Source organism: Benincasa hispida, chromosome 5 (assembly GCF_027475165.1).
Source record: "Benincasa hispida cultivar pf3 chromosome 5, pf3_genome.v1.1, whole genome shotgun sequence".
In the NCBI taxonomy this organism is placed as follows: domain Eukaryota; kingdom Viridiplantae; phylum Streptophyta; class Magnoliopsida; order Cucurbitales; family Cucurbitaceae; genus Benincasa; species Benincasa hispida.
In genome coordinates this window covers 19312718-19329889 of record NC_143482.1, presented here as the reverse complement: position 1 = coordinate 19329889, position 17172 = coordinate 19312718, and the positions used below count along the sequence as shown (strand labels likewise).

The 17172-nt window shown below is 39.7% G+C and overlaps 1 protein-coding gene across 1 annotated transcript; it reads right to left on the bottom strand.

The window, feature by feature from the left end:
• Window positions 1–14045: 14045 nt before the first annotated feature.
• Window positions 14046–15906, bottom strand: LOC150035951 (uncharacterized). Its single transcript, XM_090313524.1, has 3 exons — window positions 15315–15906; window positions 14601–14875; window positions 14046–14516 (listed from the first exon to the last, which is right to left on the bottom strand). The coding sequence occupies exons 1-3, from the start codon at window positions 15904–15906 to the stop codon at window positions 14046–14048; spliced, it is 1338 nt and encodes a 445-aa protein (XP_090169650.1).
• Between the last annotated feature and the right edge of the window lie 1266 nt (window positions 15907–17172).

The window sequence follows — 17172 nt, the reverse complement described above, 5'->3', positions numbered from 1 at the left end:
TCTAGACTTGAAAAAGAGAGATTAGAATCGCATAAGCAAGAGATAGAAATTTAGAGATAAGTTCTGTTTGCTAACATGCATCGCATGCACCCTAGAAATAGGTTATGGTAGTATGTGGTTGCCTTGTGTGTGTATGTGTCATTCATCATCGCATAGACAAGAATAAAGGCTTAGACGTAAGACCTATAGACATCATCGCATACATCGCATGCGTTCTAAAACTGGGAGCTATAACATTAGCAATGAGAGATGACTTGCTATTGTATGTGTGTAGCATGATTGCATAACATGAACGCAATCTTAGGAAATGTTAGCTAAATTCCTTCTCATTGTAACTTTTGTGTTATTAACTCTTCTTTCAATTCCGCTGTATAGAATCTATATCTTAAACAAACACACCAACAACTCATTTTTTATTTGTCACTGCAAAGAAATCTGAAATCACCACCGCATACTGTCTCCATAGTCCCTGTGTTCGACCTTGGGCTTACCAGGCAACCTAGTAATGTTTATACTTAGATCTTGCTAGGAAAACTTGCATGCACAATGCATACACCACCATCACAATATACACCATTATTTTATCATATTAACAACGCATCAGAAATCAAGTCAATCTTAGAGAAGGTGGTGAACCCATCACGAAAGGATTGGGCCATGAAACTAGATGATGCCCAGTGGGCATATTGGACTGCTTATAAGACACCCATAGGCATGTCCCATATGCATTGGTGTTCGGAAAGGCCTGTCATCTACCGTTGGAATTGGAATATAAGGCGATGTGGGTAGTTAAGAAACTCAACTTTGATCTTAAGGCTGCAGGAGAAGAGAGAAATCTTCAACTATTAGAGCTGGATGAGTGGAGATTACACGTGTATGAGAATTCCAAAATTTACAAAGAACGTACCAAGCGATGGCATGATAAGCGTCTTTTGAGAAAAACCTCAAGGAAGGTCATAGGGTATTGCTGTTCAACTCCATGCCACGTCTCTTTCCTGGAAAACTAAAGTCGCGTTGGTCCGGGCCTTTCATAATCAAGGAAGTATTCCTGCATGGAGCAATGGAATTGACCAACAAAGATGGGACCAACGCATTTAAAGTGAATGGACAAAGACTAAAGCTATATCATGGAGGGGATTTCTAGCGTGAGAAAACCTCCATTGACTTGGGTAAGCCAGAATAAAGAAGAAACACACAGTCCCTGCGATGATAAGCGACATACATTCATCAGGAACGAAGTATATCATTTTGTGTATCCTTTTGTTTTCTTTCAGAATCTATTTTACTTTCTGCGTATTTACTACTTTATATGAATGTCAACTCTTTTTCGACTTCGTACTTCATTCTATCCTTTTGACTGCATCATTTTGATCGCAATAGACGGGTGCGATGGAGTGATGCGATGGGCTTAAAACACGCGATCAGTTGAGCATTTGGAAAAGCCCAATTCTTTGCGAGTACAATATCAGCCCATTGCAGGTAAGGACATCGTACGTCTCCTCTGGAGACTGAAAAGACATCAAAACTGTCACCTCATTTAATGTGGCGTTAGGTGATGATTAGGGTTTACACAAACCCCCATCCCTTCGCCTGCCTCGTCTATTTAACCATCCCATTATTCAAACGTTTCACCTTCACTATTCTCAAAGCTTTCAAGCCCTTTAACCTCTAACGAAGTAGCATATCCCTTTCCGACCATCATTCCTCTTCAGATTCCGACAATCTCCTTTCTAAATGTCAAGTAGCAAGGGTACCCCTACCTCAACCCATTCATCCAACCCATGTTCCACATTCGAAGTTGTCTCACCGACGACTTCGTTAAAAAATAGACAGAAGATCATACTGGATATTGTACCTTTGTTTGGGGAAACTTTGTCACTTGGTGAAGCAAGAAACAATCAAACATGTCCAGGAGTAGTGTCGAAGCTAAACTAAGAGCGCTAGCTCAAGGAATATGTGAAGGAATGTGGCTCCAAAGCATCCTATCTGAACTTAAAATTACATTACAAGAACCGATGGAGGTACACTGTGATAATCAAGCTACTATAAGTGTAAGCCCTTGTCCCCTTTTCTCTTGTTTATGCTTAGCATCAACCTAGATAAGTGAGCTTATGTACCTAAATGAATAACTTGGATTGTATGACCTAAGAAAGTTCTAATTTTAAGTGTTGGAATGAAAGTTGGAAATTACTTAGCAAATGCAAGTTCTTTTAGAAATGTATTAATACATGTTATTATTGGAACAATTTTTCATGATTGGGCACTTGTATAGTGAATATGATTTGTTATTGGCTAAGGGTTACAAGGAAAGAAAGAACAAATTTTGTAGGAAATGCAAGTTAGTCGAGAGGGGCATTGGAGTTGTTTGTTTTTTTTAAAAAAACATTATTGAATTAATTTGCTAAAATCTAAAATTAATTTAACTTGATAAGTCTTTTAAGGCTATAAAGGATAATGAAAATAAATAAAAAGCCATGTAGTAGCAAACAAGCAGCTGGGTGGAGGACTTTGATTGGAGGAAAAAGTGTGCAGCTTCGGCCAGAAATTTAGGGTCTGAAGAATGTGATGGTTCTCCCAAAATACTCGTGCAAAAGCTTCCATATTTAAACCAGATTAAATATTATTGAGTTGTGAGTCTATTCTAGGGCTGCTCGATAGATTTGGGATCGGAAAACTGAAGAAATCGTGAAAATAGTGAAGGTTGTCCGGAAAACTGGAAAATCCGAGTAAGGTGTAGTCCAGGAAAGATTTTGAGCTCTGGAATACGAGTTAAGGGCTGTAATTTTGAGGTTAGTTAGCTTAAAGTTTTATTAACATATTTTATGAAGGAAGTATGTGCAAAATTTCGCTTTAAGTTGGGTTAAAAGTTGGTTAAAGTGAAATAAGTGTTTTCTCGAACAGGGTAGCAGCAGACTAGCCACCCCCTTAAGGCTGCCAGCCCCACCAGCGTGCCTCCTTCCGTGCCAGCGCCCCTCAGCATGCCTCAGCTCGTTCAGCCCTGCCCACCCATGGCCAGCCTCGCCCACCCACGCCCACAGCCCGTGCCCATGCCCATTTCTAGTGCCCAATTGCTTTTTTTTTTTAGAATTTTGGGTGTTGGTGAGCATTTTTGAATCCCAATTAAGATTTTCTTGATATTTTGACCCTAGAATGAATACTTTTGGATTAAAAACTGGTTTTTTGGCCATTTTGGGTAATGTGAGGAAAATGTACTAAGGAGAAAAATGTGAATGTTTAGGTGTTACAATGAGTTGAAGTGGTTACATTGAATCACTATGGGCTGTTTTGGTTGATTTTACCTATCGTGAGTGTCTAATTTGTATGGTTTTTATGAAAACTTCTTGATGGTGGAATCAAGGTTGTTGAATGGTTGTGGAAATGGTTTCAAACTACTGATTCTTGTACCCGAGAGATGGTTATGTTCCCGTGCTACTTGAATGTGTTTCAGTAGTACTGCTCAGGCGATCAGGGGGCTACTGAGGTCAGATGTGGCAAGAGTATACCGAGAAGTCCAGAGGAACCTGCACCTGTAGCGCCACCCAGGCTATCCGGGCTACCACCGGGGTCAGATGTGGCCAGAGTATATCGGGTAGTCCAGAGTAACCTGGGCCTGTGGTGTGTATCTATGCTTAGCCTTGAGGCAGCTCTGTGTGCACGTATGACCTTGTGATTTGGTTTACACCGCTGGGGGCATTCTTTGTCCAGAGTAACCCGCCGTTGTAAACGTGTATTTGGGTACAGAGTTGGTGTGATTTTCTGATAACGATTGAATGCTTTAAAATGTGCTTATGAGAGTTGATCATGCCACTGTTTTACTAGCACGTGTTTGAGATGCTATTGAATCTTTTATACTTGGCCAATATTTTATTGAATGATTTAATTACTTTTATTGATGATTTAGAAAGCGATAATTTATGTTTATATTCAATTACCACTCACTGGGCATTAGCTCATGCTTTCGATGTTTTATGTTTTCCTCCCCAGGTAGCGTTAAAGTTTCGGAAACACGCTGAGCTGTTTACTGCCACACGACAAGAGTCTCCTGCTACATTGTAGGCCTTGCACTGATGTAAATAGATTGCATATCACGAACCTTACGTGTCATGGTTTTGGGAGTACGGGACAAGAGGAGTTGTTTTGTTGTGTAATGTCTGAAAGTGTTTCCGTTGTGTCTAAACTTTGTTCATGGTTTGTATATAACAGGAGATAGAAAGTTTATGAAACTTATTTGTGGATATCGTAATATGGAATATGCTGAATGAAAATTAAATGTACTAAAGGATTATTATGTATCTGTTCAGATTTAAGCACAGGTTAAGTTGGTTAGTAAGATGCTAAATGTCATCGGGGGAGGTGATATTAGCATCTTCACACCTCTTTCTAGATTAGGTGGGTAATCTGGGAGGGGGTGTGACACTAAGTATCGCCAAAGACCCGGTCCATCATGATCACATAAAACATGTGGATATTGATTGACACTATATCAAGGAGAAAATTGAAAACAAAAATATCTCCTTCAACTACATACTTACCAAGATGCAAATTGCAGACATTCGTACAAAAGCCCTATTCAAGAATATGATTGAATTCTTAAAAGCCAAGCTGGACTTAATCAACATATACAAATCCAGTTTGAGGTGGAGTGTTGAATATGGAAAGTCTTCCCATTCCCCTTATCCTTTTGGAATGTTATTTCTTGCAATTAGTATACATTCTTTTTTTTGTATTATTCTTTCCTTATTTCCATTCTTTTGACCGTTGTGTGTCTTGCCATATTTGGCAATTATCATTGTATATATCAAGGGTACACCCACTTGTAAAGAATAACAAGAAGAATTGGGAAAATTTAGAAGTTCAATACAGTCCAATCTTCAACATTCATAGGGAGGCAAAAAGAAATGACTGGTAGACCAACAAGGTAATTCCAAGAACTCAAAGCATTGTCACAGTGTAAAAATAAATGATCCAGAGTTTCACCCTCTTTCAAACAAAGTTTGTAACTAGAAGGTAAGAGAAGTGAACCTTCGAATTTTCTTTGCAATTTATCATCAATGTTTATGTTTTGGAAAGACAATGACCAAAGGAAAGCTATAACTTTTTTTGGGGCTTTTATGCTTCAAGATCAACCTAGTTAAGTTTGTGTTAATCATCGTTAGGCAAGTGGATAATTTTTGAAAGGCTAACTGATGCGTTATTTTATGCGATGAAATAATGGTAGGGATTGTGTTGAGCATGCAAGTTTTCTCAGTAAGATCCAAGTATAAATCCTACTGAGTTGCCTGGTAAGCCCAGGGTCGAACTCAGGGACTAAGGAAAATAATATGCGATGGTAATTTTTAGATCACTTTTCGGTAACAAATAAATCAAGGAGTTGGTTGGTTTATTTTTTATAGTATAAAAGTAGGTGGATTTGAGAAAAGAGTAATTATGCGATAAATACACTGAGTATGCGGAGGAATGGGTTGAGAAGGTCTTTAGCTAGCGTTTCCCGAGAATGCGTTCAAGCTATGCGATCATGTTACACTCATGCGACCGCAACTCATTTTCCAATGCAAATGCAATGACTCCTAATCTTAGGATGCATGTGATGAATGCGATAATGTCTATAGAGCTTATTCCTAAGTCTCTACTTCTTGCCTATGCGATGATGCAAGATGCACACAAGGACAAGGTGACCGCATACAATCATAACCTATCTCTAGGGTGCATGCGATGGTTAATAGCAAACAGAACCTATTCCTAAGCTTCTATCTCTTGATTATGCGTTTCTAATATGACTCTCCTAAGCCTAAATTCTAATTTGACTTTTCCAAGCCTAGATTCTATCCTTAGACTACTGATGACAGACATAAATGTATGTCATCTTAGGCCTTTTGCTTAGAATCATGAGGACTGTTAAGCAGAATATGCGGCAATTATGTTAGGAATTCATAAGAAATTGAGCTTGCATCGTTCAACATGATGAATCTCAGCTAACCCATTATTATGCGTTATTTTCCATTCAATTATCTATTTTTGTAGCTAATGCAGGAAGTGGACGCAAACGCGGAAACCAAACTACTGTATAGACGACCGCATGCGGAGATAACTCTCCATCGCAAATGCGAACGCGTTCGATCAACTCATGGGTGTTGTGGTAATCAACCGCATGCGTCCATCACATGGGAGTTGTGCTCGTCAAGCGATTGCGGTCATCGTGTAGAGTTGTGGTATTAAGCGAATGCGGTCACTGGATGATTGTGGCTACACGATAACGCATATTAATGGGATCAATGCAAGGTTTGTGGAGTGAACGCATCAACGCATCCTTGGGAAAATAAAAAGATGATGTTGAAATTTCACCCACCACGCTGTTAGCAACAGAGATTCAGAAAGGACTAAACGCACTGCGAATGTCAGATCAGAGCAGTCCATTAATGCTGTTGGCAATCCAAGCTCTATATAAAGAAGCCGATGAGTAGAAATTCAATCATCGAAGGTTTTCGCCTAAGGTTCGCCTAGGGCAGGTTCTTGAGATCCAGATAAACGCGTGAAAAGACGTTTGAGAGTTCTTCACCTCCTTCATCCATTCCGAGTGACGACCAGAGCTAGATCTCGAGAGAGTCAGCTCCATCGCCTATCCATGGCACCACCGGTAGCCTTGACACACATCCACTAGAAGCAAGTCTTTGCTTCTAGCCAGTCATTTCATGTTTCTTTCTTTTCTTATATTGTATTGTATGACATTTGTTGATTAAGGAATTTATACAATTTTTTTTTTCAATGCATTTCTATATTTCCTTCGATTCCATCTCCATCTTCTTTATTTAGCTTCTTTACATTCATTGCATCACTTAGTGAGATTGCTTGAGTATTGCATACTTAGTCATATAGATTAGGGATATGAAGCATGTAGCAAATCACCGAGAGGTGTGCGTTGTGCGAGTATGTGAGAAAATCTTATTTTCTTAGTGTGAAGCTATTGCAACGCCTGTCTATAAGCCAACGCAATGCTTGTCTATGAGTAAAGTCAACAACAACTAACTGCCTGAGAGGGTAAGTGGTTGGTCGCATTAAGCAATGTATGCATTGTTCACTAGAGATAGGAATAATCTTGCGTCAGCAAAGTTCATGCGGTTACCTTGTCCTATGAGCACATCATACATCATTTAGGCATACTTGAGAGAGTAGCCTAAAATCCAAATCTAAGACTCGAGAGAGCGGATTGGAACGCATAGGCAAGAATGGAAAACTTAGAGATAAGCTCCGTCTGCTTTCACACAGCGTATGCACCCTACGGATAGGATATTGCATGCATCCAGGAAGTAGGATATGGTGGTTGTATGCGGTCATCTCAACACTTATGCATACCCACCGTATACGTCCTATATTTAGGCTTTAGTGTGTGTAGCTTGATCGCATGGCTTACATTGACTAAGGTTGCCCTTTCAGTCACTCTTAAGTATTGCAATGAAGACATCTCCGCATTTTATCTATTTTTCCCGTTCATTTGTTTCATGTCAAGAGTTGTCGTGTCTCTACCTCTCATGCTTATTCTCATTGCGTTGTCTGTTAGCTAGGAGTAGGAGGAGTGTTAGTGTAGAAACCCCTCCATCATTCTTTTATTTAAACCGCCTCATGCACATTACTGCATTCACTTTGCTACAAGTCCCTGAGTTCGATCTCGGATCACCCGAGAAACTTGCGTTCGCGTTATACTTGGCGTGAGCACAAGAAAACTTGTGATAGGACGCATGGTCATCGCATACATTTATTAATGCATAGTCATTGTCACACCACCTCTCAAACTACCTGCTAGCTTATTCAGGGAGATGGCGTGAGATATCGTCCTCCTCTAACGATACCTGTTGACCTTGCTGAATCGTTAAACCTGATAAACCTACTAATCTTAGATATAAAATACTTTACATGTAACACAACACAGCGGAACCCCTAAAAACCTTTAGACACACATGAAGTGCAGTCCTAACATAACTCGGTTTGGAAAATAACCTGATAGAGATATCACAACCAAAAACATATCCAACTGGGGTTTACACAACCACGACATCTAGTGCTTAAACAACCATAAACTATCCAGTTCTTACAAAGACATTTACAATACAAACAGACACAATGTACAAGTCCACCCCCGTATGGAGCTTGATCTGGAAGCTTTTAGTAGAAAACAGACTTGGCAGTTATTAGGCACCAGGAGCACGATCTCTGCCTGAAAAGTGGGAAAACATTTTCAAAGAGTGAGCTACGAAGCCCAGTGAGTGACTAAATTTAAAACTGTAAATCCGAAAATCAGAATACGTGATAAACCTTTAAACGTATGAATCTGTTCAATCAAAGTGTTAAACATAAACGTGTAATGCTAAAAGCTTTCTCAAATATTCCGCAAGTACATCATTAAAATCTAGCAAGGCATATCAAGTATATAAAACATTTTAACTAACATGACAAATCAACATTGTGTAGGGCACGCCTAGTACAACCAACATTTACTAGCTCTATGATGTAGTGCAGCCCGCCCAGTACTCCCATCATTTTTGTCGTAGTGGGGCCCGCCCAGCACTCACGACAGCATCGTTGTCACGGAGTACACTCAACGTCAACGGAATATAACCTGTGTGCACACAGTACCATATAGCCTTGGGCTCAATATCTCAGTCATGTAGTCAATAAAAGTCTCAGAAAACCACATGAAAATATTAAAACATGCCTGCTTATCTTTATCTATCGTAAAACTCAAGCTTACTCAACTTGCTCGTGAAAACTGAAAATCTTTTAACAGTACTCGCTAATACATACTTTACTTTAAATGATATTGTTTCAACTACTTTTCAGAAATTCAATAATCACGTGGTCGTATATAAATCTCATTAGAAAATCTAAGCTCAAAACTTATGCTTGAAACCATTCATAGAAATCATGTATCATTCATAAGTTCATATTCAAGCATGTAAACCATTTAAGCATAAATTACAGTTTAGAAATCATTTTCGAAATTCGTTTTGTCACTCACAGTCTTGGCTAGTTCCCTGGTCTGTAGACTCGGCCTATTTCCTCTTGGCCTGTCAAACAAACCAAAACCGAGCATCAGAACTATAAATTGTCTTGGTTTTTCATGCTCATGAATTCTAAATTCTAGAAATAAAATCATACTTCACACTTTTTTTTCCAGATTTTCCAGTTTCAATACCCTAATTTCCAACAATCATAACATCCTCCATAAATGACCAAAATTAATGTACCATATATCAAAATATTTATTTTGGAACCCTCTACAACTTACCTGAAGGAATAGAAACGAGATTCCCAACGGATTTGTCCAGAAATCCCCCGGACACAGCAAATACAGATTCGTTCTTCTCTGCTACCCTCTACCTTTCTCCTGAAATTGAACCTACTTCTACTCATTTTTGGCTCCCAAATTCTTCATGTAAGTTATAGAAAATTGAATAAGATTTCCATCCATACCTAATTGAGCTTCTAATTCAACCTGTACTCCCCAGAATATTCGAAAAATCAGAGAAAACCAGAGATCCTTCTGATTTGCACGAAAATTCTGTGATCTGTTTTCCTTTTCAAAAACCATTAACTTAACATCATATTTAGCTCATGCTTCCTTCATGAAATTTGTTAGAAAATGGATTAACTTTCAAGGAAGTCAGACCTCACCTCTTAGTTCTTCTTGTGTAGCTCAAACCGATTTAAAAACCAGAGATAGGCAGGTTGAACCCAGATTCTTCCATGGTTGCACTTGCATGAACTTTTTCCTCCCTTCTTCAACCTCCAACCTGCAGAAAGCTTCTTCTTCCTCTTCCTTATCTCTCTCTCAAAATGCTCTGAAAATCTGATGGGAAATGATGGAGAAATGGGCTGAAATGAGTTAGGCGGTGGTGGGTTCTCACTTTATACCATTAAACACCGAATGGGTTCCTATTTCCTTTCATTTTCTTTTTTTTTTCTTTCTTTTCTTTATTTCCTTTCTTTTCTTTTCTTTATTAATAAATTCCAAAATTAACAAAGACAACCTCAACCAAAAGCTTTGCCATTTTTCTTCAACAATGGAACAACAATAACTTAAATCCAACATCCTACAATATGTGACAAGAGCAAATTATCCAAGGAAAGTCTCGGGTTTACAACTTACCTCCCCCTTATGAAATTTTGTCCTTGAAATTTAGAAGTCCTTAGGTGAAGAGTGTCGAGTAACTCCTCCTCATCTGGTCTTCTGACTCCTAGGTTGCCTCCTCCACTCCGTGATGTCTCCAAAGGACCTTCACGAGTGGGATCGTTTTGTTCCTGAAAACTTGCTCCTTTCTGTCGAGGATCTGAACCGCTTCCTCTTTATAACTCAAGTCTTCTTTCAGCTCAACCGGTTGTGCTTGCAACACATGTGACGGATCTGGAATATATTTTCTCAACATGGACACATGGAAAACATCATGTATTCGAGTAAGTTCTGCTGGCAACTAAAGTCTATAGGCTGTTGGTCCAACTCGTTTTGTTATCCGATAAGGACCAATATATCTAGGACTCAACTTACCTTTCCTCCCAAAGTGAAGAACACCTCTCCACGAAGATAACATTAAGAAAACTTGATCTCCAACCTGGAATTCTAAGTCTCTTCGTTGCTTATCTGCATAGCTCTTTTGTCGATCTTGAGCTATCTTCAGGTTCTCTCTAATCGACTTAATATTGTCTGACGTAACTTGTACTAACTCAGGACAACCTAGCTTTCGCTCTCTCACTTCGTTCCAGCATACAGGAGTTTTGCATGGTCTGCCATACAAAGCCTCGAATGGTGCCATGCCGATACTAGATTGATAGCTGTTATTATAAGCAAACTCCATAAGTGATAAGTGGGTATCCCAACTTCCTTTAAACTGAAGGACACATGCTCTCAACATGTCTTCTAAGGTCTGGATGGTCCTCTCTGACTGACCATCTGTCTAGGGATGAAACGTTGTACTGAACTTCAACTTTGTTCCCATGGCTTTCTGCACACTAGGCCAAAACATAGAAGTAAACCTTAGATTCCTATTTGAAACTATGGACACTGGCACTCCATGCTGACTCACAATCCTATCGACGTATAGCTTAGCTAGCTGATCTAGTGTAGACATCGCTTTAATCGATATAAACTGCGCTTGGTGAGTCTGTCTATTATTACCCATATACCATCATGTCCACCAGTAGTACGAGGTAATCCAGACAAAAAATCCATGGTAATATGCTCCCAATTCCTCTCCGGCACTGGCAGTGGATCAAGGAGTCCTCTTAGCCTCTGTCTCATTGGTTTAACCTGTTGGCAGATCAAACATCTATCAACATATTCGGCTATCTCTCGCTTCATACCAGGCCACCAATAAGTTTTCTTCAAAGTTCCATACATCTTGGTGCTTCCTGGATGCATAGCGTAAGCTGAACTGTGAGCTTCCTCTAGTATAACACCCTTAAGCTCATTAATACTCGGAACGCATAGTCTTCTCTGCTTAACTATGGCTCCATCTGCTCTCAACTCAAATTTTGCCTTTGGGCCTTGCTTGGACTTTGCAAGCATCTTCTGTAAGTTACTCTCCTCTGGCTGTCTTCTCACAATCTCTGCTACTAGAGAAGACCTAACCTGAAATTGAGCTAAAAGACTCCCTGAACTCTCTGTAGTCACAACCGACCTGAAACCTCTTAACTCACTTAGCAAGGTTGCTCGAATACCACACAAGGCACTCTTCAGAAGTCTCGACTTCCTACTTAATGCATCTGCCACTATGTTAGCCTTACCCGAATGGTAATCAATGGTACAGTTATAGGGGTTACTGGGGTCAGACTAGGCATCTATGTCCTTTAGATGCTTACCTCTGGTGAAACACATAAACTGCTCTAATCCTCAAGGACACATATGCACATGAAACAAGGAGACTGAGTCATATCCTACTATAGTTAAGTATGCCCACTACCTCTGGTGAATCCCAAAGGAGACACAAACTGGTGAATCCCGAAGGAAACACAAACTGGTGAATCCCGAAGGAAACACAAAATCTAATGGGCATCTAACTAATCAGTAAGGACATTTGCACAGTCTCAACATCATAATCATCACTGTACGAATCTATGACATACATATAAACCTCAACATCATGGCTCTACACCATACACATATACCTCAACATCATGGTTCTACAACATACATGTATACCTCAACATCATCAGATCAAATACAACCATGGAAGCACATATCATCTCATACTAGCATTCAAGTGTCTATGTGCATAAATAAATGATTCAGATCTCGTAACAGAACATACTTTGATCATGTTATACTATCAATCTATCATGCTGTCATTCTGCCATACATTCATTTATCATGCTAGCATACATCTAATGCCTGGCCCGTGGGTAGTTCCAGTAATAAGATTACTTACCTCTAATCGCAAACTCTAGAAACTAGAAGTTCAACCTCTTCCTTGCCCAATGGAACCTTGAATCAAACAAACATGCAAAACAAATTTAATCCTTTCTGGTTGTTGTTTGAAATTTGGAGCCATTAAGATGTGGGTAACTCAAATCTAAGTTGCAAGCGTTGTGGCCGTTGAAGTTGTATGCTGCGGTGTCAGAGGACATTGGTTGGAGATCGTGGGCATTGTCGTTGTTCATTGGAAGGAGAAAACGAATAAATGGGAGGTGGGGTTTTATTTTAAAAAAAAAACAACAATAATAATAATAAAACAAAAAAATAAATAAATATAATTACATTTAATTCCTTTCCGTTTTATACTATTAAATTCCATTACATTTAATTCCTTTCCGTTTTACTATTAAATTTCTTTCCGTTTCAAAAGAAAATTAATTCCTGCCATTAATTTCCAATTTTAATAATTTCACGCCAACAATTAAATTCCCGCACTTACACTTGAAGTCCAAAATTCCAAAAATGCCCTCCAACTAATAACAATTACTGAAATTCCAAATAATAAAGATACTGAAATTACATTATTACTAAAAAAAAATGTGCAGGGTAGTACATAACTTCCCTTTTCTCCTAAACCGGAAAATTTCTTTCCATGGGGATAACCGAAGAAATACCCGATCTAAGACTTCAAATTCTAGGTCTCTTCTTCACTTATCAGCATAGCTTTTCTCTCAATCGTGAGGCGCCTTAAGATTATCCCTGATAAGTTTCACATTCTTGTTTGTTTGTTGAACTAATTCTGGACCTAGTAATTGTCGTTCTCCGACTTCGTTCCAGCATATTGTGGTCTTGCAAGGTCGGCCGTACAATGCTTCATAGGGAGCCATTCCGATACTAGAATGGTAGCTATTGTTGTATGCAAATTCAATCAAAGGTAAGTGTGTATCCCAACTTCCTTTGAATTGTAATACACAAGCTCTTAACATATCTTCCAGTGTCTGTATAATTCTTTCCGACTGTCCATCTGTTTGTGGATGAAAAGCAGTACTGAAATGCAATTTAGTGCCCATAGCCTTCTGTAAACTAGGCCAAAATTTTGAAGTGAACCTCGAGTCCCAGTCTGACACTATTGACACTGGAGCTCCATATTGACTGATTATCCTATCCACATAAATCATAGCTAGATGATCCAGTGTAAAAGTAACTTTTACTGGTATAAACTTGGCCGTCTTGGTTAGTCTATCGACTATTACCCAAATGCCATCGAATCCTGAGGGTGTCTTAGGCATTCCAAATAGAAAGTCCATTGTCATGTGCTCCCACTTCCACTCAGGCATTGGGAGTGGATTGAGTAATCCTGCTGGTCTTTGTCTCTCAGGATTTACTTGTTGACAGATTATACATCGGTCCACATATTTTGCTATGTCTCTCTTCATCCCAGGCCACCGGTAAGATTTCTTCAAAGTTCTATACATCTTGGTGCTTTCTAGATGCATAGCATAAGCGGAACTATGTGCTTCCTCTAGAATGGCTTGTTTAAGCTGTACTTGTTTGGCACACACATTCTCCCTTCCTTTTCTAGTACATTGTCTGCTCCTAGTTGAAAGTCAACCCTAATGCCCTTACTTATATCATCAGCAATCTTCTAAAGATCAGGGTCTTTCAACTGATCCTGCTTAAGGTTTTCTACTAAGGTAGGCCTTATCTGGAAAGTAGCTATCGTGCCTCCTGACGGTTCCACTGATAAGGCAGTTCTAGAATTCCTGAACTCCTGTAATAACTTTCCTTTTATTGAACCAATAATGGCCTTGGGTCCCGAGGATTTCCTAATTAGTGCATCTGCTACAACATTAGCCTTACCAGGGTGGTACTCGATGGAACAGTCATAATCTTTAATCAATTCAATCCATCTTTGTTGTCTTAGATTCAACTCTTTTTCATCAAAGATATATTTTAAGCTTTTATGATCTGTAAATATTCTGCAGCGCTCTCCAAATAGGTAATGTCTATATAACTTCAGAGCCAAAACCACTGCTGCCAACTCAAGATCATGCGTAGGGTAAATGCTCTCGTGTTTCTTAAGTTGACAAGAGGCATATACAATCACCTTCCCATCCTGCATCAACACACATCCCAATCCTTGTCGGGATGCATTACAATAAATCTCAAATTCCTTACTTGGAACGGGCAAGGTAAGCACTGGTGCTGATACTAATCTCTGTTTCAGCTCCTGAAAACTATGCTCACACTTCAACAACCATTCAAACCTCATGCCTTTCTTGGTCAGGTTAGTCAATGGAAGGGCTATCTTAGAGAAACCTTCCATAAACCTCTGATAATAACTTGCCAAACCTAGGAAATTGCGTATCTCTGAAGTAGTCGTGGGTCGTTCCCAATTATCTATTGCTTCCGTCTTCTGGGTATCTACACTAATGCCATATGCTGAAACAGCATGCCCAAGAAATACCACCCGATCTAACCAAAAATCACATTTACTGAATTTAGCATATAACTACCTATCTCGTAGCATCTTCAATACTATCCTCAGGTGGGTTATATGATCCTTCCTACTAACAGAATACACTAGTATATCATCAATGAATACTATCACGAACTGGTCCAAGTAGGGATGAAATATCCTGTTCATAAGATCCATGAATACCATAGGGGCATTTGTCAGTCTTAATGGCATTACTAAAAATTCATAATGTACATATCTTGTTCTAAATGTCGTTTTAGGAATGTCAGCTTCCCTAACTTTCAGTTGATGATAACCCGATCTCAGGTCTATCTTTGAAAACATCGTGGCTCCTCTTAGCTGATCAAACAAATCATCAATGCGTGGTAACAGATATTTTTTTCTTAATCGTTACCTTATTCAGCTGCTTATAGTCGATACAAAATCTAAGTGTACCGTCTTTCTTCCTCACAAATAATACCGGAGCTCCCCAAGGCGATACACTAGGTCGAATATATCCCTTGTTAATTAACTCTTGTAGCTGAAGTATTAATTCTTTGAACTCAGTCGGTGCCATTCTATACGGTGCCTGTGATATAGAAGTTGCTCCTAGAATTAAGTCAATAGCAAACTCCACATCTCTGTCGAATGGTAATCCTGATAGTTCTTCAGGAAATACATCCCTAAACTCATTGACCACTGGGACATCGTCTGGGTTCAGCTCTTTCCCTTGAGCAACCACTACATGAGCCAGATAGGCTTTACATCCCTTGCTCAACAACTTTCGAGCTTTCACTACCGATATCAAATTCCCTACAGCTAATCTTTTGATTCCTGTCAGCATTGCATCATGGCCATTTGATTTTCTGAGCACTACCTTCTTCTTGTAACAGTCTATTGAAGCACGATACTTACTTAGAAAATCCATCCCTAGGATAGCATCAAACTCTAACAGTTCTAAGAGAAGTAAATCAACATAGAAGTTCTGACCATTGATCAGTACCTCACAATGATTATAACATCTATCTACTATTATCACATTTCCCATAGGGGTAGAGATAAATAACTCTTCAAGCATAGGTTCAACCAACCAATCTATACTAGATGCATACATCCTAGATACAAATGAATGTATGGAACCAGGGTCAAATAAAACATAAGCAGACTGTCCAGATAATATGACATTACCGGTCACAACATCTGGAGACTTCGCTGCCTCTTGGTGTGTCAAGGCGTACACTCGCCCCTGCTACTGAGGCGACCTACGACATTCTTCTGCTTGGAACCACTTGACCCTTCGCCTCAATTTCTAGCACTCTTTGGTTGGTTAACTGGGAGGTTGTTTGTTGTGCTGTTGGGACATCCCTGTTCACCTGGGGACAGTTCCTCTTGAAATGCCCTGTTCGTCCACATTGAAAACATACACCTCTGCCACTATAGCATGCCCCAAAATGCCTCTTGCCACAACTAGGGCACGTTGGTCTCTTGTCTGTGCTGGCTACCGACTCACTAGCTCGTGGCATCTCTGATCGGCTAACTACACCAGCTGAGGGTCTCGTTTTTCTTTTCTTGGATCCCTGCCAACTGGTTCCCCTGAATTGGCTTCCACTAGTCTGAGTTGCAATTGGGGGTCGGGATCCTCTGTCTCTAGGCCCTACTGCTGCTTCACTGCCTCTTGGCAACTGCTCATCATCTGCCAAACTCCGCTCGACTCTGTTTCTACTAACTGGTTAAAATTTAGCCAATTAGCCATAGACGTCACCAGAGTTCTAATTTCTTTCCTTAAACCCTATTCAAACTTCATGCATCGATCTCTTTCCTCAACAATAATCGGTAGGGCGTATTTCGACAACTCTATAAATTTATGCTCGTACTCTGCCACCGACATCATTCCCTGCATTAGTTTGAGAAACTCATCCCTTTTCACATCTCGGAACGAGCTGGGGTAGTACTTATCTTCAAATACCTTCCTGAACTCAGGCCATAACATCACATCTGTACTGGCTCGTCTGACGGATATCACTTTTCACCATTTCTCTGCTCCTTTCTGTAATAAGAAGGTGGCTAGCATTATCTTCCTATCCTTTGAACAACTCATAATATTGAAACATTTTTCAACTACATCTAGCCATAACTCGGCTTCAACTGGGTCTGTTGTACATTCAAATGTCGCAGCCCCTAGGGCTTTAAACCTCTCAATACCATATTGTTTTCTCTGGGTCGGCTCATACGGAGCCCATACTGGCTACTAATCTCTACACTATCCTGTCAAAAACTACATCTTCTAACTGAGAAACTGCCTTTCCTAGGGAGT